At 57.9% G+C, this 25,638-nt stretch overlaps 1 protein-coding gene across 5 annotated transcripts; it reads left to right on the top strand.

Moving 5' to 3' along the window:
* Positions 1 to 2,827: 2,827 nt before the first annotated feature.
* Positions 2,828 to 24,793, top strand: ATG2A (autophagy related 2A). 5 transcript variants are annotated; one of them, XR_011973742.1, is made up of 41 exons: positions 2,829 to 3,061; positions 5,573 to 5,735; positions 5,833 to 5,985; positions 6,080 to 6,182; positions 6,427 to 6,565; positions 6,652 to 6,750; positions 7,091 to 7,187; positions 7,292 to 7,438; positions 7,521 to 7,685; positions 8,134 to 8,377; positions 8,468 to 8,618; positions 8,765 to 8,857; positions 9,016 to 9,171; positions 10,132 to 10,375; positions 10,483 to 10,579; positions 10,688 to 10,850; positions 12,859 to 13,001; positions 13,082 to 13,227; positions 13,341 to 13,501; positions 14,479 to 14,629; positions 14,720 to 14,919; positions 15,021 to 15,101; positions 15,180 to 15,286; positions 15,488 to 15,580; positions 16,313 to 16,383; positions 16,686 to 16,762; positions 17,251 to 17,421; positions 17,805 to 17,931; positions 18,035 to 18,252; positions 18,411 to 18,619; positions 19,540 to 19,675; positions 20,051 to 20,248; positions 20,817 to 20,918; positions 21,043 to 21,127; positions 22,304 to 22,451; positions 22,560 to 22,632; positions 22,899 to 23,046; positions 23,216 to 23,337; positions 23,564 to 23,718; positions 23,965 to 24,117; positions 24,206 to 24,793. XR_011973742.1 is itself a non-coding variant. In XM_072639052.1 (41 exons), exons 1-41 carry the CDS (start codon positions 2,891 to 2,893, stop codon positions 24,440 to 24,442), a joined length of 5,781 nt encoding a protein of 1,926 aa, XP_072495153.1. In that variant the 5' UTR covers positions 2,831 to 2,890; the 3' UTR covers positions 24,443 to 24,793. The 5 variants fall into 5 exon arrangements, 3 of the variants coding, with proteins under 3 accessions (XP_072495153.1, XP_072495152.1, XP_072495154.1); XM_072639052.1 differs by having other exon boundaries at positions 2,831 to 3,061; positions 18,086 to 18,252; positions 22,964 to 23,046; XM_072639051.1 differs by having other exon boundaries at positions 2,831 to 3,061; positions 22,964 to 23,046.
* The last annotated feature ends 845 nt before the right edge of the window (positions 24,794 to 25,638 follow it).

The following is a 25,638-nucleotide window of genomic DNA, read 5'->3' as shown; positions in this document are numbered from 1 at the left end:
AATTTTTCCCACATCTTCTCCAACATTTATCGTTTTCCTGTTTTGTCATGTTAGCCAATACGATAAGTGTGATGTGGTGTCTCAGAGCTGTTTTGATTTATATTTCTCTAATCAATAGTAATTGAGAGCACTTTTTCATATGACCATAGATAGCTTTGATTTCTTCATTTGAAAACTGTCCATATCCTTTGACCTTAATCAATTGGGGAATCACTTGTATTCTTATAAATTTGACTCAGTTCTCTCTATTATTTTAGAAACGAGGCCTTTATCAGAGACACTGGCTATAAAAATAGTTTCCCAGCTTTCTGTTTCACTTCTATTCTTGGTTGCATAGGCTGTGTGCAAAAACTTTTCAATTTAATGTAATCCAAATTATCCATTTTGAATTTCACAATGTTCTTTCTCTCTTGTTTTGTCATAAATGCTTCCCTTCTTCATAGATCTGACAGGTAAACTATTCTTGCTCTCCTACTTTGCTAACTTTATCTTGGTACAGGGTATGTTGGTCTATGCTGTACTGTTTTCCAGTTTTCCCAGCAGTTTTTGTTAAATAGTGAATTCTTATCCCAGAAGCAGGAGTCTTTGGGTTTATCAAACAGTCAATTGCTATATTCATTGACTACTGCGTTTTGTGTACCAAACCTATTCCACTGATCCACCACTGTTTCGTAGCCAGTATCAAGTAGTTTTGATGATTGCTGCTTTATAATATAATTTAAGATCTGGTATAGTTAAACCACCTTCCCTTGTATTTCTTTTCATTAATTCCCTTGGTATTCTGAACCTTTCATTCTTCCAGATGAATTTTGTTTTTTCTAGCTTTATAAAGTGATTTTTTAGTAGTTCGATTGGTATGGCACTGAATAAGTAAATTAATTTAGGTAGAATTGTCATTTTTATTATATTGGCTCAGCCTATATAACTGATTTTTCCAATTACTTAGATCTGACTTTATTTGTGTGAAAGTGTTTTGTAACTGTGTTCCTATACTTTCTCGGTTTGTTTTGGCAGGTAGACTCCCAGATATTTTATCATATCTACAGTAGCTTTAAATGGAATTTCTCTTTCTATCTTTTACTGTTGCGCTTTGTTAGTAATATATAGAAATGTCAACGATTTATGTGGGTTTATTAACTAATTATATTTAGTTGAGGTTTTTTAGTCTTACAGAGGCTAGGCTAAGATCCTTTGGAACAGATGGTCTCAAAGTACTGTCTTGTTTTTGAATTATGTTCTTAACATGTGCATTACTGTTTTCCTATTCAAAAACATTTGAACCCCTGACCTAGACACCAGGCTCTAGGCTCAATCTTGAGGGCCTCCCAAAATCTCACTTCTGTCCCAGCACCTGTTTTGCCTTGGTATCATCTTCATAGATGTGGGCAAGCGTCTAGTTCACGATATTGGTGACAGACAGCCTCCACTAGGTGGCAGCAAAGAGAGCCCTGGACCTTGAGTCCAGTCTCTGACCATGTACTAGCTGGGTGACCTTGGACAAGTCACTTAGCTTGTGTGCTTCAGTTTCCTTAATTCTAAAGTGGAAATAACTGTAGCACCTGCCTCCCAAGGCTGGTGTGGGAATCAAAGCATATAATCACTGTAAAGTTCTCAAAGTGCTACTTATGTAGCACTATGTACACTGGCCATAGTATACATAGTATACTGGCCATACACACTGTATACTATGTGTGCTTATGTAAACTGGCCATCACTGTGGAGAGGGAGGCTCTGCTCAGGTGTTCCTTCTTTCTAGTCCGACTAAACTCATACCCTGGGTAGCTTAGTAGGTCCCACCTTTGATGCTGTGTCCCCTCCCCAGTATTTTCCTGGGCTTGGTTTTTGTGACACAGTCCAGTCTCCCCGTTTTCCTCCTGCCTCTCAGCCCTCTCCTCATTCCGTTCCCTAATTGAGGGTGCCCCCAAAGGGCGCATCCTTGGTCATCTTTTCTTCCACACCCCCCATGATTTCACAGCTCTCATGAATTGGTGGGTCGTCTACCACCATGTACCACCACCTTCTGGGCACGCCTCCCCCACCTCCCAAATGGAGGCTTCTGGAGGGCGAGAGGCGCCCGGGGGGAGATGCCGCCCAGCTCCAACAAAGGTCTTGTCTCAGGTCGCGCCCTCCCCGCCCTCTGGGATTCCAGGAGCCTCCAAGGTCAAGTTCTTGGTCTGGCGTTCAACGCTTCGCCCCGCCCTCCCCCCTTGGCCCAGGCTATCCTTCCAGCCTAGCCCCAGGCACTCCCCAGGAGCCCTCCCCCACCTCCCCCAGGCTCTAGCTAGGAGGGTCTCTCCCCGGAGCCCCGACTCCCGGGTCCTCTGCTCTGGGGCGTCTCAAGAAGTCTCCTGGGGTGGTGGGGTCGGGGGCTCAGGCTCAAGTCCCAAGTCCTTATTATTTGAGTGACCGCGACGAAGTCCTTCCTTTCCTCTCCCTGAGCCTCAGTTTCCCCACATGTAAAAACCGAGGGTGTAGAACAGAAGCTGGAGCTGCGGTCTCTGCCAATTCCAGAGCGGCAATTGATTGGACACTGCCCCTTTAATTCCTGACCCAGAAGCTGGGAGGCGGGGCGGGACAACACATGCGCATTGCGCCTCGGGACTTATTTCTCACGATCACCATCACGCGTCCCTCTCCGCCCCAGTTCGAAGAGTTCAAGGCGTCCAGGCGCCGGCGTAGCTCGTCACCACGAGACCTATGTCGCTCCGCGAGAAGCCGGGGCTCTTTCCGGCGCCCCGCCCCCTCGACCAATCAGAGGGCCTCGCTCTCCGGAACGACCAATGGCAGCGAGGTGGGGGCGTGGCCTGGCGCCGGGTAGAGCGGCGGGCCGAGCCGGGGGCTCGAGTGAACGGCGCGGCCGGCGGCGGGCGCAGGCGGGCGGATCCCGGCCATGTCGCGCTGGCTGTGGCCGTGGTCGAGCTGCATGAAGAAGCGGGCCTGCCGCTACCTGCTGCAGCACTACCTGGGCCACTTCCTGCAGGAGCGGCTGAGCCTGGAGCAGCTCAGCCTGGACCTGTACCAGGGCAGCGGCGGGCTGCGGGACATCCACCTGGACGTGTGGGTGAGCGGCCGGGGCCAGGGGGCCGGGCCGGGGGGCTCCCATTGCACGGATGGGGAGAAGCGAGGCCCGGCAGACAGCCCTCGGGCCGCGGCCCAGGCTCCCACATCAGCCCGGCCGGGGACGGGGCAGCTCCCACCTCAGGAGGAGGAAGACTCCGTCACCTACGGGGCTCAGGGGAGAGGGGGCTGGGGGCTGGAGGAGGAGGGGGGCACAGCACTGAGGAGCAGGGTAGGCCCCCAAATCAAACCCCTTCTCTCCATTAGGATTTGGGGGGCAGGAGGAGGAAGACACTCCCCAATTACTGGACCAAGGGGAAAGGAGTCTGGGGGCTCAGGAGCCCGAGCTGGGGGAGGCAGCCCCCATCCCCAAATGAAGGGGGGACCCCCAAATCAACCTTGCTCTCCATTAGGATTTAGTGGAGAGAGCCTTGGTAGGACAGGTGGTCTGGGGGCGATGCGGGCAGCCCCTGCCCCCGGGGGCTCAGAGCTGGGGGGCCACCCACCTGTCTGGCGTCCCTGTACACAACAGCCCACGTCAGTCCCGTGTGTTGATCAACATGCCATAGGACTGTTTGGCAACATTTGTCACTTCCGGCGGTGGGGGCAGGGGCCCAGAGTAGGGAGAGCCCTGACTGTGGGAGGGGAGCCCTCCCCCCTCCCCCGTCCCCGGGGGTGGAGGTGGAGCCGGGTCAGAGAGAAGGGCAGAATGCAGAGCCAGGACCCTCAGGGTGAGGGGGGGGTGGGGGGGCACAGGGTGGGGATGGGGTTCAGGTGCCAGGCTGTGTGATTCATGGCTCAGCTGACCCGAGCACTCCTAGAGGGAAGCACAAATTACCGCCTTGGGACCCACACCCAAAGCCCAGGACTCTTCTCCTGACTTACTGCCTGCTGCCCTGGGCCAGAGCCAGGGTCTTTGATTCCTGAGTTCCTCCAGGACCAGGAAACTGAGTCAAAGTGGGGCTCCCTGGCAGGGTCCTATGGGCTGGGAATTGGGGGAGGTGGCCAGGGCTCTGAAGGATCATGGGAGGTGGACCTAGAAGGGGAAGACTTGGGAAAAGAGTTCAGGGAAAGTGGCCAGAGCCCTGGGGGACTCAGAAGCTGAAGGAAGGGCACCCTGGGAGAAGAAGGGCAGACTGAGTGGGGAGGGGGCTGGGGCATAGGCCACCGCAGCCCCCACCTCTGGAGGGGAGGGAGACTTCTGCATCTGACCTGTGACCTCAGCAGCTGGGCTGGTCTCATGCCCGCCCCTCCTCTGTGATTGGGCAGGCTGGGAGTAGCCTTAGGCCCATGGACCACACCTCCTCCCCTCCCCTAGAGCCCAAGAAAACAAGGGCTGGGGCTCCTCCAAGACCCTCACTCTCTGGCTGAGGCTCCCCTGGGACCCTCACTAACTGGCTTGGGCCTCCCAGGCCAGGTATCGTATCCATTTCTGGGGGAATTAGAGACATAGAGGGTGTCCCTGGGAGGTGACTGGAGGTCTGTGTCATGGACCTTCCTTCCAGGAGAGAGAAGAGGGAGGGCCAGAGTGGTCCACAAGTCCCCCAGGTTGGGGGAGAATTGTTCATGGGTGGGTGCTGCCTCCTGAGGTCCAGGAAGGGGTGATGGTGAACAAGAGAAGTGGCTAGGTCACAGGGGATGCGCCCACCCAGGGGCTGCACAAGGGCCTTAGGAGACAAGTCAATAATGCTGGCTGTGCCGCTGACCTCCCCTTTGTGACGTTGGGCCGGGCCTTCTCTGTGGACCTCAGTTTCCTTGTCTGTAAAGTACGGGTGATGAGTCCCTAAGGACACTAACCATGGGCTCTTGCTCCCCATTGCTTCTGTTATTACTGAAAGATAATCTCAGGTCTTTCCTCGGCCCTTCTGAAGTAGGCTTTGGTCTTACTGGTATCATGGCTAGAGGGCCTGGGGATTGCTGCTGGAGCCGAATTCAAATGCTGTTCTGATGCTGATTGATAGGTTGCTAAGGCATTTAGTGTCTTTGACCTCAGTTTCCCCATCTGTAAAGTAAGAATAATAATAGTGTGTACCTCACTCCCCAGATTGGGAGGTTCTGATGAGACTAGATCAGGTCTGGTGGTGTTTGGTAACATTTGGCTCTGTGACCCAGTTTGGGATTTTCTTGGCAAAGACCCTGGAGTGGTTTGCCATTTCCTTCTCTAGTTTATTTTACAGATGAGGAAACTGAGGCAAACAGGGTGAAGTGACTTGCCCAGGGTCACATCTCCAGGAGCTGTCTGAGGGCAGATTTGGACATAGGTCTTCCCTATTCCAGGCTTGGTGCTATGCATGCTATGCATGTGATGTGCTGTGGCATCACCTAGTGCCATAGTTGTTGTTACCCCTGCCATTCTCATCCCTTGAGGCCTTGCCGTGGGGTCCCCCCAAGTAAGGCTCTTCCCTCAGCTGTCTGCTAGCTTGGGGGTCAGCTCAGGAACCATGTCCAGTGACCTCACCTCCCTGCCCTGCCGTTAGGGCAACCTCTGACCCCCCACATGCCCCTTTAATCCTAGTCTGTGAACGAGCTGCTGGAATCTGTGGAGTCACCCCTGGAGCTGGTCGATGGCTTCGTGGGCTCCATTGAGGTGGTCGTACCCTGGGCCGCCCTCCTCACTGACCACTGCACCATGCAGGTGTCTGGCCTTCAGCTCACGCTGCGGCCCCGGAGTGGGCAAGGTGAGGCCAGGGCTGTAGCTCCAGGAGGAGAGGGAGAAGGGGCTGGGATGTATGGGTTCCAGGAGCTCTCAGCTCTCCTGACCTCTACTTCCTGCAGTGCCTGGGACGACCGAGTCCCAGAGCTGGACCTCCTGCATGACTACCAGCCTGCAACTCGCTCAGGAGTGCCTTCGGGAGGGGCCCCCAGAGCCCTCTGAGCCCCCGCAGCCACTGGAGGGCCTGGAGATGTTTGCCCAGACTATCGAGACGGGTAAGTGATCTGGCCTCAGGCTCTGGGGCCCTGGGATGGCCTTGCCTCAGCTGCCTTGTTGGGCCTGACCTGACGCTGGCCTCTCCCACCCCAGTGCTTAGGAGGATCAAGGTGACCTTCCTGGACACGATTGTGCGGGTGGAGCATGCTCCAGGTGGTGGAGACAGCAGTATGGCTGTGGAGGTCCACATTCAGAGGTGCGGAGGGGCCCCTGGGAGAGGGACAAGAAGCAGAACCTGAGCTAGGTCACCTTTCCAGGCTTATTGTTAGCCCTCTCCCACCTCCACACCTTTACCCTGGATGCCCTCCCTGTTCTGCCCTGGCCACTAGAGTCGTCTTTCCCTTCCTCATTGTCCTTATCTGGCGGCATGCCCAGCAAGGGGCCCTGCACTAAGTCGTGCTTGACTCCTCCTGACCTGAGGTCTCCCTTCATCCCCCCAGACTGGAGTATTGTGATGAGGCTGTGCGCGACCCAAGCCAGGCTCCCCCCGTGGATGTACACCAGCCCCCCGCCTTCCTGCATAAGCTGCTTCAGCTCTCCGGAGTGAAGCTTCATTATGAAGAATGTCCCCCCCCTCAGGTGGGAGCATGTTCTGAAGGGCTGCGGGGGTGAGAGGAGAGGGAAGAGGGGGGACCTCTCCCCTGACCTCTGTGCTCTCCCTCTAGGAAGAGTTCCCTGGACCCCCCCTGCAGATCGGCAGCTGCTCAGGGTACATGGAGCTGACTGTAAAACTGAAGCAGAATGAGGCCTTCCCCGGGCCTCGGGTATGGAGCAGGAACTGGCCTGGGCCCTGGGGGAGAAGGGCTGCTTGGTGCTGGGGGCAGAGCCAGGAGAGCCCAGGGCAGGGAGGGGGCATTTTTTCACTCGAACTTCCTGGCACACACAGGCCAGGTTCTGCCTGCATGGATGGAGCCGAGGTCTGGACAGGGGCTCTGTCCTGGGGCCTTGGCCATGGCGTCCCACCTTCCTTTACTGTTGCTGCACTGCTCTCACTGGAGACATGGTGCGTGCTGCAGCACTTAGATGCTGTGGCTCTCGGGCACTGCGGCTCTCGGACCCAGCACCTACCACTGACCGGTATCTTGTCTCCCCACTTCTCTTCAGATGGAGGTGTCAGGGCAGCTAGGCTGCCTGCACTTACTCCTGGCCCCCCAACATCTCCTGCAGCTACAGGATCTCCTCAGTGCCCTCAGCCTAGCTGGTGAGGCCCTAGCCCAAGCCAGGAAGTGGGTGGGGCCACAGTGGAGCTGAGTGTGAGTGGCCAGGCAGGGAGGAGCCTGAGCATCTCTTCTGTGTTCCCCCCAGACACAGAGGGGCTGTCAGAGAAGGTGAACAAGAATCGCCCGCTCGGGGCTGAGGACTTGAGGCTCATCGAGCAGGACCTGAGCCAGCAGCTCCAGGGGGGCAGCCCAGCCCTCTCCTCTGACCCTCTGCTGGGCATGGACAGCACAGGTATGGGACGGGCCCCTGCCCCGGCCATGAGGGCACCATGAGGCCCCCTCTGAGTTGCTCTCCCCTCTCCCTCGTTGCCCAGATCTTTTCTTCTCCATGGCTGCTCTGACCAGCAGTGTGACATCAGCCCGTTCTGTGTCTGAGCTTTCCCTCTCTGATGTGGACCTGGGCTCATCCCTGCACAGTGATGGGACCCCCCGGCGCCCCCACACCCACCCTGCCCTCCATGGCCTCAGCCGCCTGCCTGGTGAGGGAGGGAACTGGACCTCTCACCCTCTCTTCCACTTCCCACACCAAGCCCTGGGTGTGCTCCTATCACCCTCTAATGGATGGGGGGGCAGGCATGGGGCTGAATGGAGTGGAAAAGGAGACAGAATGGGCTGGGGGAGGTTCCTGGCCTGTCTTCCTGATGGTTCCGTTGTAGGGCAGGGGGTTACCTAAGGGGGTAGGGGTGGAGAGTGCAGAAGGCCCCCCCCTCCACCCCAAACCTGAAGTATGGCCTTCCCCATGACCCACCCATCCATCTGGATTAGGTATTATCCTCTCCTGGGCTTTTGAATGTTTGTGATAGGCGAGCCCTTCATCAGATCAAAGGGAAGGCACTGGGGACCTTGAGGGGTGGGAGGAATCACATCAAGGCTCCCCCAGAGCTTTGCTTGGGTCTCCAGTACCAGCTACCCACCCCTTTCCTGCAGGCAAGGCAGCAGCCCCTATCCCCCCAGAGAGCCTGCGCCCAGAGTCGCTGCTGAAGGTGACCCTGGGCGGGCTGACACTGACGGCCCTGCAGCAGCCCCCAGGGGCACCCCCTGGCTGTCCCCCTGACCTTGCTGCCCTCTTCTTTGCTGAGTTTGATGCTGCCAAAGAGGGGCCCTTTGGGTCCCGGGACTTCCACCAGCTCCGGCCCCGCTTCGAGAAGGCCTGTCCCCGAAGCCACGTGAGGTATGGGACAAGCGGTGGAGGGTGGTGGTCCCGTGTGGGGTGGGGTGTGGGCTGAGTGGACAGCTGAGACCTGTGCCTTGGACCTTGTAGACTGACAGGCTCTGCCGTGCAGCTGAGCTGGGAACAGCGTGGAGGAGCCGGGGGCAAGGGCCGGTCTTTTAGCACTGACTTGCTCTTTGGCCAACTGGAGGTGCTAGAGTGTCTGTGGCCTGAAGGGGCGGCTGAGCCGGAGTACACAGAGGTGAGTGAAAGGGAGGTCAGAGCGGGGAGCTGGGAGGGCCTGTGTGGGGCAGAGCATCTTGGCCTAGCTTTGGGGGGGGGCAATGGCCAACAGGCCAGGCTCTTACCTGTTCCCCAACCGCCACCCCACCCTTCTTGCCTCCCCAGCTCCTGAGCTTCCCCAATGGCTCCGGCTTTGGGGCCTCAGCCCGGCCCTGTGCACACCTGCGGTACCTCCAGACCCAGCGCCGGATCCCCAAGGTAAGGGTGGTGGCTTGGGGGACCCTGATCAACTGCCTCCCTGCTGTGTGGCCTCAGAAGGTAGCAGAATGAAGGCTTAGCCTTCCGGCTTCCTGCCAACCTTCTCCCCAGGCTCCCTCCTTTTAACCCTGTGCCTTCCTCTCTCTGCCCACTGACAGAGCCACCCCCGGCGGGCAGCCTTGTGCCGCTGTACCTCTGACTTGTCCCTGGAATTGGCTGAATTCCAGTCTGATGTGGAGCTGGGGGCCCTGGATCGACTCGGGGCCCTCTTCCATCTTGCCACCACCCCGATGGACCGGGAGCAGGGCCTGCTGGTGAGCCAGCCTGGAGTTGGGTGTGGGAGTCACTAAGTTATCCAGCAAACTCACTGCCTGCCTTGGAGGGGCTGATGTTCCAAGAGGGAGACAAAACTCTGGGAGCTGGGCAGGGAAGGCAGGAAAGATGGGGGGCCCTAAGAGGCAGAGGTGAGGGGGGCCAGGCCTGGACAGATTGGTGCAGACTGCTGTGAGCCAGGAAAGGGACTTTTGCCCAGAAGTTGGGAGTGGTGGTGGAAGAGGGCTCTCAGTTTCCAGACCTTTGCTGGTTTTGCTTCATAGACCAGGAGTGTAGAAACTGTGCTGGTGGGGCCCTGGAGGCCAGGAAGGCTTTGCCAGGTATCCAGCAGCACAGTCTTCAGATGAAGAAATGGAGGCACAGAGACGTTCAGTGACTCCCCCAGGGGAGCCCTGCTGCCCCCTCCCAGACTTGGTCATGCCAGCCCAGGAAGCACCCAAGTCAAGCTGGGCCTTGAACCCAGGTTTCCTGACCAAGGGTCAATGACAGGAACATCACTAGAGGCATACAAGGATCTGGATTAAAATTCTGCTTCTGTTCATTTTGTCCTGTGTGACCTCAGACTCATCACTTAGCCCATCCAGGACTTGGTTCCTTCTGTAAAATTGAGACCTCCAGGTCCCCATTCCTCTTCCCATCCCCCTTTCACTATCCACCCCCTGCTGCCCCCCCTCATTCTCTTGGGAGAGAACCCTGGGAAAACAGAACAGAGATTTGGGGGCAGCTGAGCATGGGAGACAGCATGTGGGGGCCCTGAATTTGTCAGAGTCCCTGGTTCTGTGCCCTGCTCTGTGCCTCAGTGTCTCTGTTGGTAAAATGGAAGGGTAGTCCCTGCTCCAGGTCTCTGATGGGATGTCAGGCAAGAAGCCCCCTTCTTACTCCTCAGAGCAGGGAGGAGGTAGGAGAAGGCCCGAGGCTCCCTGAGCCCCATCTTCCCCCAGGGAGAGCCTCCTTGTGCCATGGAGCACCAGACGGCTCTGCGAGTCGTAGCTCCCCATGCCACCCTTCGGTTGCGGTTCCCCATCCCTGACCTGCGCCCGGAGCGCGACCCCTGGGCAGGTCGGGCCGTGAGGGAGGAGCTTCTGCGACTAGAGCTGACAGACCTCGAGTTCCAGTCGGAGCTGAGTCACGGCCCCAGCCCGCAGGCCCCCACCCGCTTGGAGCTGACCTGCAGTGACCTGCATGGTAGGGGAGCCTCAGAGTCTGTCCCATGCCTTGTGCCCCCACAGAGCCTTGGCCCAGACTCAGCACAGCCGTGACCAGCCCTCCTTTCTTCCCCTGCCCCAACACAGGGACTTATGAGGACCGGGAGAAGCCTGCTGTCCCCTGCCTTCGGGTCTCCAAAACCCTGGATCCCCGGGGCCCTGGCCGCAAGTACATCCTACCCAAGTAAGTGTGGAGTTCCTGCAGCAGATCGGGCCATGGGGGTGGGGGTGCAGGCCTTGGGTGTGGGGAGGCCAGGTCCCTGCCCCCAGTGATGGCCCTGCTTCATGGCAGGGCAGTGCTGACCCTGAACCCCCAGTATACCAGCTCCCAGTGGGACCTGGTGCTGGACAAGGGGGAGGACCTGGAGCTGTCATCAGCTGAGAGCCCCTGCGAGCTGCGGGAGCCTGAGCCCTCGCCCTTCTCTTCCAAGAGGACCATGTATGAGACTGAGGAGGTGAGGCCCTGCTCCAGCCCTGTGCCCCCCAAAGAGTGAGGATGGCTAAAGTCTGAAGCGGGGTGGGCCTGCCACCAGGGGGAGAGCTGCTGACTGCTCCTGGTCAGATCCCAGCAGATACTAGCTAGAACTCAGCCGAGGCCCGTTGGATTGAGTCGTCCTAGAACAAGGGCAGAGGATTAGGGACCTTCTTCCCCAGATTTTCCTAGCAAATGTAGTGTCACGTTGGTCGGTATTTGTGAAGTGCCTGCTGTGTCCTGTCCTGGGCTAAGCACTGGGGATACAGAGGCGGAAATAGGGAGCCCCCAGTCTGGTGGGGGAGACAGGGCCTAGTCAGGATAAATTGGAGATCATCTCAGGGATCGAAAAATAGTATTAGGAGGCCTGGAAGTGGCTTCTTGTACTGGGCCTTGAGTTGAGACTGAAGGAAAGCTGGAGAGGGAGGGGAGAGCGTTCTAGGCCCAGGACAGCCACAGAGAATGCCCAAGGCCCAGAGAGGGGCCAGTGCCGGCATTTCTCTGGGGACTGGACAAGCGGGAAAGGTGAACAAAGCATTTTGCATTTGATCCTGGAGGTGAGAGAGACCTGGACTTGAGGAGAATCCCACTGGTGACTGAAAGAAGGTTGGAAGGAAGGGGGAGAGGCTTAAGGCAGGCAAACACCACCATCCCCCCGCACCCCCCCAGCAGCTACTGTGGTTATCCAGGGGTGAGGAGTGAGTGTCTGCCCCAGAGCTGGGGCTGGGTCAGGGGAAAGAGGCTGCAGAGGAGAAATGGACAGGCCTTGGCACCATCTTGGATTTGAGGGATGAGAGTGAAGTATCCAGGATGGATCCCAGCTTGGGGGTCTAGGAGGGTGACACTGCCCTCCACAGTAATTGGGAAGGTCGGGGGGAGGGGTACAGGAAGGAAAATGAGTTCTGTTTTAGACAGGCTGGGTTTATGATGGCTCCTGATATCCAGAGATGCCTGAAAGGTGGCTGGAGGTCAGTGGAGAGGTGGGGAAGGAAAGGGACATGTAAGGATTCTCAGCATGGAGATGGTCATTAAATCCAGGGGAGGCACTCCTGGAATCCCCAAGGGAAGTAGTCCCAAGCTCTGTGTTGGAGGGGAGGGAGGGTTCTGAACACCTAAAGAGGAGAGAATGACCAATGGGGCAGCGGCCCCACAGAGGGTCAAGAGAGTACGGATGAGGGAAGGGCCACTGGGTCTGGCCACTGGGACAGTGAGAGCTGCCCTAGGGAGTAAGCATTGCTGTGTGCCTGCTGCAGGCCAGGCTTTACAAATGCGGACTTATTGGATCCTCACAATAGGCCTGCAAGGTAGGTGCTCTTATTATCCCCATTTTACAGTTGAGAAAAATGAGGCAGATAGGTGCTAAAGAGGTAAAGTAACTTGCCCAGGGTCAGGCAGGCAGCAGGATTTGAACTTGGGTCTTGCTGAGCTCTATGCACTGTTGCCTCCCCTCCTGGCCCAGTTTACCTGGGGTTGGTGCAGCTTGGCCTGCAGGGCAAGAGCACTTGAAGTGCTGGGGAACCACAAAGGGTTTCTGAATGTCTGAGAAGAGAGTCTGCCCAGAGAAGTGTGGGACAGATGGCTTGTAACAGGGTGTTGGGACCAGTGATACAAGAGACTGGACTGAGGTCAGCTTCTGTGAGCGAGGCCCAGGCAAAGGTCCATGGCATCGGGCAGGACTGGTGGGATGGATGGGTCAAGGACCATGAGTCATCCAGCATATGCAGTGCTGGGGAGCTCACTTCTTCTAGCAGCTCATCCCACTTTGGGATAGTTGGGGTAGCAGGAAGTGCCTCTAGACATCAGGCCGCGAGCTCCACCCTGGTTCTGGCCATACCATTTAATCCCTGTCCCATCGGGGCTTCACCCTTTACCTTGTCCACCAAACACTATGATGTTGAGTGAGGTGGATCTGGTGGGAGCCCCCTGTCCTGTCTGGAGAAGGGGGCCCCCTCAGTCCCCACTGATCTTTGGGGGATCCTCTGGCCCCCCAGATGGTGATTCCTGGTGACCCAGAGGAGATGGGAGAATTCCAGAGCCGAACATTGGCCCTGTCCCGATGCAGCCTGGAGTTGACTCTGCCCAGCGCCCACGTCTTCCTGCCCAGCAAGGAGGTTTACGAGAGCATTTACAATAGGTGGGCAGGCACCTTGGGGCACAGCAGAGGAAGTGGGGAGCCCCTGCTCCTCTCACCCAGCTGCACTTCCCTCCCCCCAGGATCAACAATGACCTGCTCATGTGGGAGCCTGGAGACCTGCTCCCTGACCTTGGCCCTGCTGCTTCTGTGGCTGCCCCTGGCTTTCCTGGGCCCTCCGCCTTCTGGCAGGACAACTTCAAGATGTGCAAATCTGCCTTTAAGCTGGGTATGAGGGCCACAGCTCCTGCTCACCCAGGCCCAGGGTGCTGGCTAAGGAGATGCTGGGGTTTAGGGCCTGGCCATGGCAGGGTGACCATGTTCCCCTCTTCCCCTGCCCAGACTCAGACTCTGAAGAGGAAGATGCTCACTTCTTCTCGGTGGATGAGTCAGGGGTCCCCCAACCCCCCATGCCAGAGCTCCGGAGTCCCCGTGCTCAGAGCACTTTCTCTACCCTGGTGACCGTGCTGAAGGGGCGCATCACTGTCCTATGTGAGACCAAGGTGAGTGAGGGAAGGGGAGGAGGGCTTGGCTACTTGTGTTCTTTGGTCTTTCCCCAAGAAACCACAGGGCCCAGCAAACAAGGATTTGCCAACCTGCATGCAGGTGGGGGCCAGCTGGGAGGCCAGAAGGGCCTTATTAGAACATTGGAAGGGGCTGAGGGCTGAAGTGGTTCATGAAGCTTATAAGGTAGTAAGATTAGAACTCGGGTCCCCTGACCCTTCTCTGGCCAGCAGGCTCTGTCCTGCTCCATGCCCTCTATGAGGTTAGGAGGGCATTGGGCCAGGCAGTTTCTGAGGGCTGATCCCTGGCGTCACCTGCTGACTCTTTGGCCAGGAGGAAGCCCGTGGTTTGAGAAGTGTCGAGACTCAAGCAGCTCCTCCACATTCAAGGGCCCATTTTCTCTCAGGTCATCTGTGGTACAGCCACATGCTAAGCAGGCCCAGGGTCACAGGAAGCTCTTACCCACGTTGGAAATTAGGGGAGGCTTCATAGGAAAGAGGGTGTTAGAGCTTGAACCAGGAGAAGGAGGAGAGGCTGGAGATAAGCATGTTTGTTTGGGAGAGGCTCTAAAGGGAGGGTGGGGCAAGCCGGGCCAGGACTTCGAATGCCAAGCAGAGGAGTTGGAACTTGGCTGCAGAAGCAGTGGGAGAAGCCTTGAGGCTGTCAGTGTAGACATTCTTGGGCTGCCCACCCCACACCTGGAGTTCTGGGTCTCTTCAGGGGGTTTCCAGCCAGGAAGGATGAGGGACTGCTATATCCACTTAATAGATGCGTCTCAGGCCAGAGAGGAGAGGAGTTGCAGGGAATCATTGGGGTAATGCCTTAGAAGTCATTTTGCAGAGTGGAAAACTGAGGCCTAGCAGGCCAGCCCTGCGACTGAGGTGGGGATGTGGCCGGAGGCCTAGGAACAGGCAAGGGCAGAAGGTGTGGCATTTCAGCAGGCCCATGCCAACTGGGGGCCGTTTGTGTCTCCTAGGGGGAGGGGGGGAAGAAGCTGGAAGATTCTCATGGGGAGCTGGTCCTTGATGTGACCCAGGGCACCATCTTCAGTGTCTCCCAGTACCTGGGCCAGCCGGGGCTCGGCTACCTCTGTCTAGAGTCTGAGAGAGCGGCTCTCTACCACCAAGGTATGAGGGGGGTGCCCTTGGCCCAGGGGATGAGGGAGGGAACAGGGGAGCAGGGGCCCCCTCCCTAAGGCTCTCCCCGCTCTCCCCCAGCTGTAGTGGATGACTACTTACTACCTTCTCGGCTCGAGGTACCCAGCTTTACCCCACCTGCTCAGCTGGCCCCGACAATCTACCCCTCGGAGGAAGGGGTGACGGATCGGGGGTCTGCAGGCCGCAAAAGCCAGGGCCAGGGGCCACGCATGCTCTCCACGGCCGTGCGCATTCACCTGGACCCCCAAAAAAACATCAAGGTACTGTGCCACCCTGGTCCAGAGCACTTTGACAGATGTGTGCCCAGGAGGCTGCCCTCCAATGCTCACGATACATTGACCCTGCATTTCCCCACATTCAGGAGTTCCTGGTGACCCTGCGGCTACATGGAGCCACCCTTCGCCACCGCATGTCCCTGCCCAGCCAGAGTTGGCACTGCCAGGTGAGTGGGGGGCAGGTGAGGGGGCTGCTGTGAGCCCCTGCTGCTGCCCCTCTCCTGACCCCCGTGCTCGATCCACAGCTCCTGGACTTCTTGGACGTTCTGGACGACCCTATCCTTGGCTTTCTGCCGCCCACAGTCATTACTATCCTGCACACACACCTGTTCTCCTGTGCCGTTGACTACAGGTACTTTGGGGCCCAGGGCCGCTTGTGGGAGTTGGTGAGGTGGACAGCAGGACTGCCCACATGGGGATGAGCTGAGGGGCGAGGGCTATTGTTGACTCTGTGACCCTGACCCTGGCTAGGCCTCTCTTGGGCACTCTGCTTCTCCATCCACAAAGTCCCAGGGTGTGTGCTGAGTTATTGTAAGTGACATTTGCCCTGCAGGCCTCTCCACCTTCCTGTGCGCGTCCTCATCACTGCAGAGACCTTCACCCTCTCCAGCAACATCATCATGGACACCTCCACCTTCCTACTCAGGTGGGCCCTGCCCCCATGCCAACTCCTCCCCTGCCCCATGACTCTGGGGCCCTCCCCGAATTAGCCTCGGCCATTGGAATTGTGAGGGAAAAGAGGAAGGACCTTTGAACCGCATGGGACCATTGAATGTAAACCCCTTATTTTACAGAGGAGGGAACCAAGTCATAGAGAGGTTGTCACAGAACTTCCCGGGCTCTAAGGTGGGATTTGGGCCCGTGGACTGGGCTCCACCCTGGGTCCTGGCACCTGGTCTAGTGGAGAGAGCTGGGCTCTAGCCTCCCAGGTGTGACCCCAGGTGGGGTCGAGGTCCGGCAGGAGAAATTGGGTGTGAATGTTAGTTTGTGAAAGACCAGCAACTCAGGTCAATCCAGCGAGTATTTCTTAAGCATCTGTGGGTACCAGACTGGGGATGGGAACCTCACGTTCTTCAGGAATCCACAGGCCCATTATGGGCTGGCCTGGGAAGTTTTCCCTTATCTGGTCACCATTCCCAGGCACCACCCACCCAGACCAAGCAGGTACCACACCAGCCACTCACCTTGCCCTGAGGGCAGCCCCAGGGATGCTAAGCGAGGGGCTCTGCCATGGGCAGAGGGGAGTGGGTCCTCATTTGCCCAGGTGAGCCTCAGTGGGGACTCTGGCTGCAGCCAGGCTGGGCAAGGCCAAAGAATTTGGGTTTGCCCCTGGAGGTGACTTCTGTTCCTTCATTCAGCCCTTTCTCCTCCCTGGCAGGTTCATTCTTGATGACTCCGCCATCTACCTGTCCGATAAGTGTGGGAACGAGCCCCTCGATCTACGGAAAGGTGAGAGGAGTGGGAGGATGACTAGGGGACCTGGCAACTGAGCCCTCACTCTGTTCCCCAAAGCCTCCTCTCAGGCTCACCCCTTTGGGGAACCCCCAAGGCTACAAACATCTTTCCCTCGGGTTTGCGGGTTCTGGGACTACCTGCCAAACCAGGAATGCCAGTTGGGATCACTGCTCTGGGGTGAGGTTCTGCACTCCACAGGCATCTAATGTTTGCTGAATGACCAGTATGTCCCAGAGATGAGAGAAGGGGCTGCCCTGGCCAAGCCAGCCTGAGCCCCTCCCTCAATTTCCTGGCAGATTATGTCTGTGTCCTGGACGTGGATCTGCTGGAGCTCGTAATCAAGACCTGGAAAGGCAGCACTGAGGGCAGACTGGTGAGCAGCAGTGTGTAGCAGTGGGCACAGACCCCCTGGGGAACATCTGCTGGCGCTGAGAGCAGGGCTTTGGGGGGTGGGTAGGTAAAGGAGCCTCAGGGAGGAAAGGGCCCTGGGGCTGCCCAGCCAGTGGGATTCCTTCCTCTGGAGCCGGTCACCCCTCCCAATAGGGGTGAGAGGTCACGGGGGAGAAACGGTCCAGGGTACGCAGCCTTGTATCAAACTGAGGTCAGGAGACCCCAAGGGCCATTCCTAGGGCTGCCACTAAAGGACCTCAGGCCTTGAGAAGAGGGGAGATGCTCCCAGAGCCCCCAAGGCTCTGCCTGTCTGCTTAGAATTCATCCAGTCCTTCCCCTCATCTTAGAGCAGGTCAGAGGGGGAAAGGTCCCAGCCTGGGGTCCCCTAACAAATGCATGGAAGTCTGTGCCTGAGCCGCTGGGTGACACTGTTGGGCTGGGCACCCCTGAGCGAGCACCCTTCTCTTGCAGAGCCAGCCTCTGTTTGAGCTGCGCTGTTCTAATAACGTGGTCCACCTGCACAGCTGCGCTGATTCCTGTGCCTTGCTGGCCAACCTGCTCCAGTATGTGGTAGGCTCTGGGGATCTGCACCCCCCGGCCCGGCCCCCAAGTCCCACTGAGATTGCTGGCCAGAAGGTTCAGGTGAGGACAGGGGCATAGGCTCAGAATAACAGTGGGCACCTACTCTGGTGATATCAGCAGGGAGGGGCTGTGGGGAAGACCCTGGGTGCCCCAGCCAAGGTGAGGGCCCTTCTTGTCCCAAGGCTGGCAGGGGTCCATGGAGGTCAAGTGGCTAAGAGCTCCCCCACCCCCCAGCTTTAAGATCATGGGAATTGAGGGCCTTGAGAAGTCTCAGCCATCACTTGGGCTAGCTCCCTCCATTTACAGATGAGCACACTGAGGCCCAGAGCCCCCACTGGGCTGCCCCACCTGGGCTTGTCCAGGCTGACCCCAAGCTCCTGGGGAGTGATTTTTGTCCTCTACTGGGGCTTTATGACTTCCTGCTCACCCCTTCCTCCCCCCAGCTCTCAGAGAGCCCGGCCTCCCTGCCCTCCTGCCCCCCAGCTGAGACTGCCCTTATCAATCAGCGGGACTTGACGGATGCCCTCATTGATACGGAACGGAGCCTGCGGGATCTGGCCCTGCCACCAGGTACAGGCTGGGACTGGCAGCTGGTGGCATGGGAATGATTGGACCTCCTAGGGGCTGGGGTTGGGCACCCATCTGCCTGTCTCCTGCCTTTCTGTCCCCACAGGTGGCGGGCCCCTGCGGCAGGCCTCTCCTGTGTCTGTTTACCTGTTCCCAGGTGAGCGGAGTGGGGTCCAGCCCCCTCCGCCTCCTGATGACTCCTCTGAAAGCAGCCTTGGAGCCAAAGAAGAGGAGGAGAATGAGGAAGACGAAGAGGATGGGGATGGTGATGCCCTGGACAGTGATGAATTCTGCATCCTAGATGCTCCTGGCCTTGGTATCCCTGTGCGTGCCTAGGGCAAAACAGGGCTGTTGTGGGACAAATCCAACATGACGGGGCCTGGAGGGAGAGCTCTGTTGGGGGCTCTGTCCCCAGGGGCACAGCCAATGCAGGGCGTGATCACCTTGGCCTCCTCACCCTCAACCCACTTCTCTCTCCCTAGCCCCGGGATGGGGAGCCAGTAGTGACAAAGCTGCAGCCTGGTCCTATCACAGTCCGGGACGGCCACTTCTCCCGACCCCTGGGCAGCACGGACCTGCTGCGAGCCCCTGCCCACTTCCCTGTGCCTACCAGCCGGCTGGTGCTGCGAGAGGTCTCTCTTGTCTGGCATCTTTATGGAGGCCGGGATTTTGGGCCTCACCATGGCCACAGGTGAGGGTGGGCAGCACCAATTTCTTCTGTTTGAGTGGGGGAGGGTATAGACCTTCCAGAAAGGACCCAAGTTGGGGAATAAGCCTCCTCTACCAGGGCTGACTGAGCCTTTTGAGGAGGGCACAGAGTTGGGCTTGGGGAGGATGAGTCACCTGCCCAGTCACTCAGCTGGTGGGGGGGTGAGGGGTGGGGCAGGAATGGAAGCCAGGTCTCCTCTGGGTGTGGGCCCATGGTGGCAGCTAGCAAGGCCCAGCCTGGAACAGGCAAGGGGAACCTGTCCTGGAGTCCTCAGAGCAACCTGGCAACCATTGAGCTTCTCAGCCTTCTCAGCTAGACCTCCCTGCAGGCTCTAGCCAAGCTGGTCCACTCTCTGTGCCCGCCACCCTGAACACACACTCCCTCACCTTGTGTCTTGGCACATCCCTGTCCTTGGAGCATCCTGTCTCTTCCTCCCCTCTCTCTCTGTCTCTGTCTCTCCCTCCCCTCTCTCTGTCTCTCTCTCTCCCCCTCTCTCCTCTACCTTCTCTCAGTGTCTCTCTCTCTGTCTCCCTGTCTCCCTCCTCCCCCTCTGTCCTCTCATTGTCCCCCTCCATCTCTCCTGCTGCCAAGGCCAGAGGACCCTCCCAAGATGCCTATTTGACAGGTGACCCTCAGTCTTAGTGAATGTTGCACAGAGTGCGGGGTCCCAGTTATCAGGGCTTGCGGTCAGTGGTCATTCCCTATCACCTTTGCCATCAGACCCCCATGTACTGTCTTCTGACTCTCCGCTTGCCATGTTGGGCATTACCTGGGTGGGAGCTATCACTCTCTCTCAGCCTGAGCTCCATGAAGGAGCTAAGACTCATCTAAACTGGTCTCTCTGCACATAGTAGGTGCTTAATAAAGGATCGGAGAATGCACCTTCTTTTCTTCTCTGGCAGGACAAAATCTGGCCTCTCAGCTCCCCGGGGCTCCCCATCACGTTGCTCTGGCCTCAACAGGCCCCAGAACTCCTGGCGCACCCAGGGTGGGAGTGGCCGGCAGCACCATGTCCTCATGGAGATCCAACTCAGCAAGGTAAGGGCAGAGGAGGTTCAGGGCCCAGAGCTGAGAGGCCTCTTTACAAAGAGGGAAACTGAGGTACTGGAAAGGAAAGGGCCCCCATAGATTTGGAGTTAGGAGAGACCGTAGAGGCAATTATATCCAACCTCCTCACTTTATAGATGAGGGAACTGAGTCCTGGGGAGCAATGATTTGCCCAAGGTCACCCAGGCAATAAGGAGTAGAGCTGGAATTTGAACCCAGGTATCCTCAGACTCCAGGTCCACCCTACAAAGCTGTCTCAGGTTCCTGAAGGCCTGGGACGGGGACTATCTTTGCCACTTACTGCCTCCCCAGACATCAGCACATTGAGTGATTGATGTGTCTAGACCATGTCCCTGTCCCCCCAAGGTGAGCTTCCAGCATGAGACTTACCCGACAGAGAGAGGGCCAGCCTCTGGCACTGAGGTGGGGGAGCAGCCCCTGGCCCGCCAGGTGTTCATCGTCCAGGAGCTGGAGATCAGAGATCGACTTGCCTCCTCCCAGATCAACAAGTTCCTCTACCTGTACACAAGCGAGAAGATGCCCCGGCGGGCACACTCCAATATGGTACGGTGCTGTGTGACAAGGAGCCCACTGGGCTCCTGGACCATGGACTTGTGGTGCTCAAAGCTCAGAGGAGCATTTAGGGCTGGAAGGGGCCTCAGTAGCCACTGAGTCAAGTCCAGCCCCATTTGTAAACAAGGAAACTGAGGCCCAGAGAGGGGATGGAAATGACTTATCCATGGTCACACAGCTTCATAAGATTTATGTCAAGATTCTTTCTTCAACTCCTGGCTCGATATTTACCTCCTGGCTGACCTTGGACAAGTTCTTGCCTCTCTCTGAAATGGGGAAGGAGGTGTGGACTGAGGTTCCCTCCCAGCTCTGAGTTCAAGGCTCTTGGACTGACTGCTGAGGGCCAAAGTAATGAATGGGGCAATTAGACCTCCAAGCAAGACTCCTGAGGTTCAGGAACCCAAGCCACAGCCTGGGGCCAAGGATCAGCCAGACCATAGGCATTCCAGGGTGGGGTGGCCAGATACTCTAGAGGAGGTTGCATGGGGTTCTGGGATTGGGAGCTCCATGGGTCTGGGGTGGTGACCCTTGTTTTGTGACACACACACTCCCCCCCCAGCTCACCATCAAGGCCCTCCACGTGGCCCCAGAGGCCGGCCTGGGAGGCCCCGAGTGCTGTCTCCGGGTTTCCCTCCTGCCGCTGCGGCTCAACATTGACCAGGTGAATGTGTGTGTGTGTCCTTTTTTCCCTTGTGTCTGTGCATGTGTGTGTTGGAAGGGGGCTGGCTTGGTCCATGGCCACTCTTCAGCCTTGTGGGCTGACAAGGTTGCCCATACATCTGCAGGATGCCCTGTTTTTCCTGAAAGATTTCTTCACCAGTCTAGCTGGCGGCATTAACCCTGTCATTCCAGTGGAGACAGCAGCTGAAGGTGAGGGGCAGGAGCACTGGAGACCCTTCTGACCCTGAGCTTAATCTGACTGGGAGGCAGCCCTCAGGAACAGAAACAGTATAGGCAGCAGGCACAGTTTTGGTGGGGGCATAGGCTGCCTGCAACAGCGGGGGGCCAGGCTCTGTGCTCGGCACTGGGCTGCTGAAGCAGCAAGGAGTCCCTGCCCTTGTCAAGCTCATCCATCAGAAGAGACAGACACGGGCATCTGGGGAGGAGACACTAGAAACGGGCTTGGGGGGCAGAGTTAGGAGGGCTTCAGGTTGAAAGGGTCACTTTAATAGGGTTTGGAAGAGAACAAGGGGTTCTGAGCGATAGAGGTGAAGAGGTGGAACATTCCAGGTGTGGAGCATGGCCAGTACAAAGGTGTGGAGGTGGGAGATTGGGTGGTAGATGTGAGGAACAACACCGAGGAGGGCTGGTGTTTGCCGGACCATAATGTGCAAAGAGGAGAATAAAGTAGAAAGATAGGTGAGATCTTTAGTGTGGATCAGAGGAGTTTGCATCCTGTCTTATCCTGTGTGTCCTACCTGTGAGGACAGCACCATTCTGTTGTGGATTGGTGGCCCGCAGGGAGACTTGGCATGGAGCCAGGGAGCCCCTGGAATGGTGTGAGCGATGGAGATTTGCAGCCCTCTGTCTGGGAGCCACAGGCAGGGAACAGTAGCCATCTCAGGCCTCTGACAGCCCGACTTCCTGGCGCTTATGGCTCTTGCCACTTTTCAGCTGGCTTCCTTTGGACTGCCTTATGATATGTAGGCAGGGGAAATTAGCTCCATTTGACAGGAGAGGAGACCGAGGCCCAGAGACCCCTCAGAATGGGCACATATCTGTACTTGTCTAAGAGGATTATCTGGGGCATAGTGGGGCTAGAGGGCTGGGCCTCCCAAGGCCTTTCCTTTCAGTTTAATTCTCACTCAGATGGTGGCTACCCAGGGACCAGAGGCAGGAATCTAGCCACGTGGCCATGATACCTTTTAGCATCCCAGGTTTGGAGCCAGGCCTCCCTTCTACAAAGGAGAACCTGAGGCCCGGAGCAGAGTTGGGGTGGAGGTATACGGGGTTTGCTCAGAATGAACCAGGTAGGTGGTAAGGAGCAAGGCCCGGGCTGGTCCCAGGTCCACACCTGTGCCACCCTGACCCTCTTCCCTCTTCCAGTCCGCCAAGATCCCACTGTCCAGAGCAGTGCCCCCCAAGACAGGCTGCCAGAGGGGGCAGAGATGAGCAGCTCTTTGGAGACCACAGTCAGTGAGCAGAGCTCCTCATCCACATCTGCAGCCTCGGCCGAGCAGCCCATTTACTTCAGGTGCTGGGGAGGGCTGGGGCATCTGGAAGGAGGGGGGCCAGGTCCAGCAGCTCTGATGGCTCATGTGCGTGCTCCACCCTCACCCACCTCCCACATATCCCTCTTTAGGGAGTTCCGATTTACCTCTGAGGTGCCAATTTGGCTGGATTACCATGGCAAGCATGTCACCATGGACCAAGTGGTGAGTGGCTAGGGCCTGGGGCCTGTCACCTGTGGAGGCGTGCATGCTTGGAGGGTGGCCTGAAGTGGTTGGTTCAATCATGATCCGTTATCTGGGTGACTTCAGCCCGGTCCTTCTCCGTAAAATGAGGATGGTGCCTGACCTCTGAAGCCCCATTGTTGCCTGTAGACATGCCCCATCTTACTGACCGAGTGGGCCAGGGTGGGGGCCCTGGGGTGGCAGGGAGGAGAAGGCAGCATCCTGAGTCCTGGTGTCTGCGTGCCTAGGTGACCCTCTGGGTCTGGGGGTCAGTCCCGGGCTCCGCAACGACCTGCCCACCTCTCCCTCCCAGGGCACCTTCGCTGGGATCCTCATCGGCCTGGCCCAGCTTAATTGTTCAGAACTGAAGCTCAAACGTCTCTGCTGTCGACATGGGTGAGCCTCCCTCTCCCTAAGAGGGTCTCTGACCCCAACCCCCACCCTGGAAGCCCCTGACCAGACCAGGCTAGCCCATGGCACAGCCTGAGCCTCCCCCAGGACTAGACAGCCCTGCTACTTTGGAAGGAAGCCACTTACACCCCCTTCCCTTCTGTTCTGTGCACAGGCTCTTGGGGGTGGACAAGGTGCTGGGCTATGCCCTCAATGAATGGCTGCAGGACATCCGGAAGAACCAGCTGCCAGGGCTCCTGGGAGGCGTGGGCCCCATGCACTCAGTGGTCCAGCTCTGTGAGTGGACAAGCTGCGTTGGAGGGTTCTTGAAACTACCATTTCTGTGGGACGGCCTAGAAACTCATTGAAAGGCTGTGCCTCCCATGGGGTGAAAGAGGGTGGGTCAGACGGGGAGGGGGGAGGGGGGTGCAGGGGGCGTTGGGTAGAAAAAGCTATAGATACGTAAAGGAGGGCAGCGGGCTGGGCCTGGGGCTGACCTTGACGCAGCTCCTCCCTGCTCCAGTTCATGGCCTTAGAGACTTGCTGTGGCTCCCTATTGAGCAGTACCGGCGGGATGGGCGTCTTATGAGAGGGCTGCAGCGGGGGGCTGCATCCTTTGGGTCTTCCACAGCCTCGGCTGCCCTGGAGCTCAGCAACCGTCTTGTGCAGGCCATCCAGGTGACTGGGGCAGGAGTCTGAGGGGGTTGGCCTTGGTAGTCTTGGGAACTGTGGGAGGGGGATCTGCCCCCAGCTTTGGGGGAAGGAGAAGCCTGTGGAACCCCTTACCTAGAAATGGGGTGAATGAGGGCCAGGACATGGACGGGTTGGGGGTGCCTGCCTCCTTGGATGCCCAGGACAGGGGAGAGACCAGAAGCCATGGCCCCTGCTTGCCCTCTACCTCCCTTATGCCCTTCCTCTCTACAGGCGACGGCCGAGACAGTGTATGACATCCTGTCCCCTGCTGCCCCTGTCTCTCGCTCACTTCAGGACAAACGCTCGGCTCGGAAGCTCCACCGTGGACAGCAGCCCGCTGACCTTCGGGAAGGCGTGGCCAAGGCCTATGACACTGTTCGAGAGGTAGGCTGTGCCCCTACGCAATCTCCAACTCCCACCCCTTTGATCATCCTCTCGCCCCCTCATCCTGTGCCCCCCTCTTGCCTCCCAGGGAATCCTGGACACAGCCCAGACCATCTGCGATGTTGCTTCTCGGGGCCATGAGCAGAAGGGGCTGACGGGGGCCGTTGGGGGCGTGATCCGCCAGCTGCCCCCCACGGTGGTAAAGCCGCTCATCTTGGCCACCGAAGCCACCTCCAACTTGCTGGGAGGGATGCGCAACCAGATTCTGCCCGATGCCCACAAGGACCACGCACTTAAGTGGCGGTCAGAGGAAGCACAGGACTGAAGGGGACGGTGGGGTCCGGCCACAGCTCGTGGCTGCCCCATCTCAGAGGACACGTGGGTCCTGGGAGCTGGCAGGCCGCACTCGCCGGCCATTGGACTCCTGGGGTGGGGCAGGAAGACTGACTCCTGGAGGCCCCCTGCCAAGCCCCGATGCTGCTGCTGCCTGACCACAGGACACACAGACTCCCTCTCCCTGGGACCCCCTTCTCTGGCCAGTGGCTCTCCATGTCAGGACTGGGGAGGGCCAGGCCCCAGGACACACATGTGGTTCCGTGTATCACTTTCTAAGCCCCCTGGGGGTGGGGGCCGCGGCTTCTGCGTGATGTGGAATAAATTGTGCTCATAGCCGCCATCCCCCATTCCTCTGTGTTCCTGGGCCAGAGCCAGGCACCCCCTTCCCACCTGGGAGGAAGGTGGCTTGCCCTCCCACCTGGCTGGGCGTGGGAGCTGCCCCTTCACTTCTGGATCCTGCCACCAGGGGTCGCCAGCTGCCTTCCTTAGCTGGGTGTCCAGGCTTGGGAGGGGCCCAGCACTGATCCCAGGCCTTGGGCTGGACAGCACCACCGGGTTGTCCAGAGCCCCAAAGCACTCCGGCCTGGGAGTCCAGAAGCCCTGGGTTCAAGTCCAACCTCTCTCAGCCCCAGCTGCTGGCTCCGGGGATCCCATTGGAGGGAGCCCATGGAGGAGAGCTGGGCAGGGTCTTGGCGGGGAGCAGCCCCAGGAAGCTCATAGCTTCTGGAGAGAAGACTAGAGGGCACTGGAACTTGGCGGGGGGGGCACACAGAAGTTTCATTTGGATGTTGGGAAAAACTTGTTCCCAATAAGGGCTGGACTGCCCTGCACTGGAGTGTTGTGGAGGGATTTGGCCTTGGGGAAGGTCAGGGGATAGATTTAGAGGCCAAGGCCAACCCCATCCTGACAGTTGAGGAAACTGAGGCCCAAGGGACTTGCCCAAGGTCACACATGGACCAAGTGGCTGCTTCTAGTAGCTTTGAGGCAGGAGATGGACGTTTAAAAGGGGCCATACAGCTACGGTGTCGGATAGGATTTGAACTCATTTCTGCCTCTCCATTGGACTAGAAAGGACCATTGTATGAGGTCATCTAGACCAGCCCCAGACTGGGGGTCACAAGCAAAGCTGGCCAGCACACCTCCATGGCCTCCCTAGAACCCAAGTGTCCTATGCCCTCGACCTTG

This window comes from Notamacropus eugenii, chromosome 2 (genome assembly GCF_028372415.1).
Source record: "Notamacropus eugenii isolate mMacEug1 chromosome 2, mMacEug1.pri_v2, whole genome shotgun sequence".
NCBI lineage: Eukaryota > Metazoa > Chordata > Mammalia > Diprotodontia > Macropodidae > Notamacropus > Notamacropus eugenii.
This window is presented reverse-complemented; position numbering and strand designations above follow the sequence as displayed.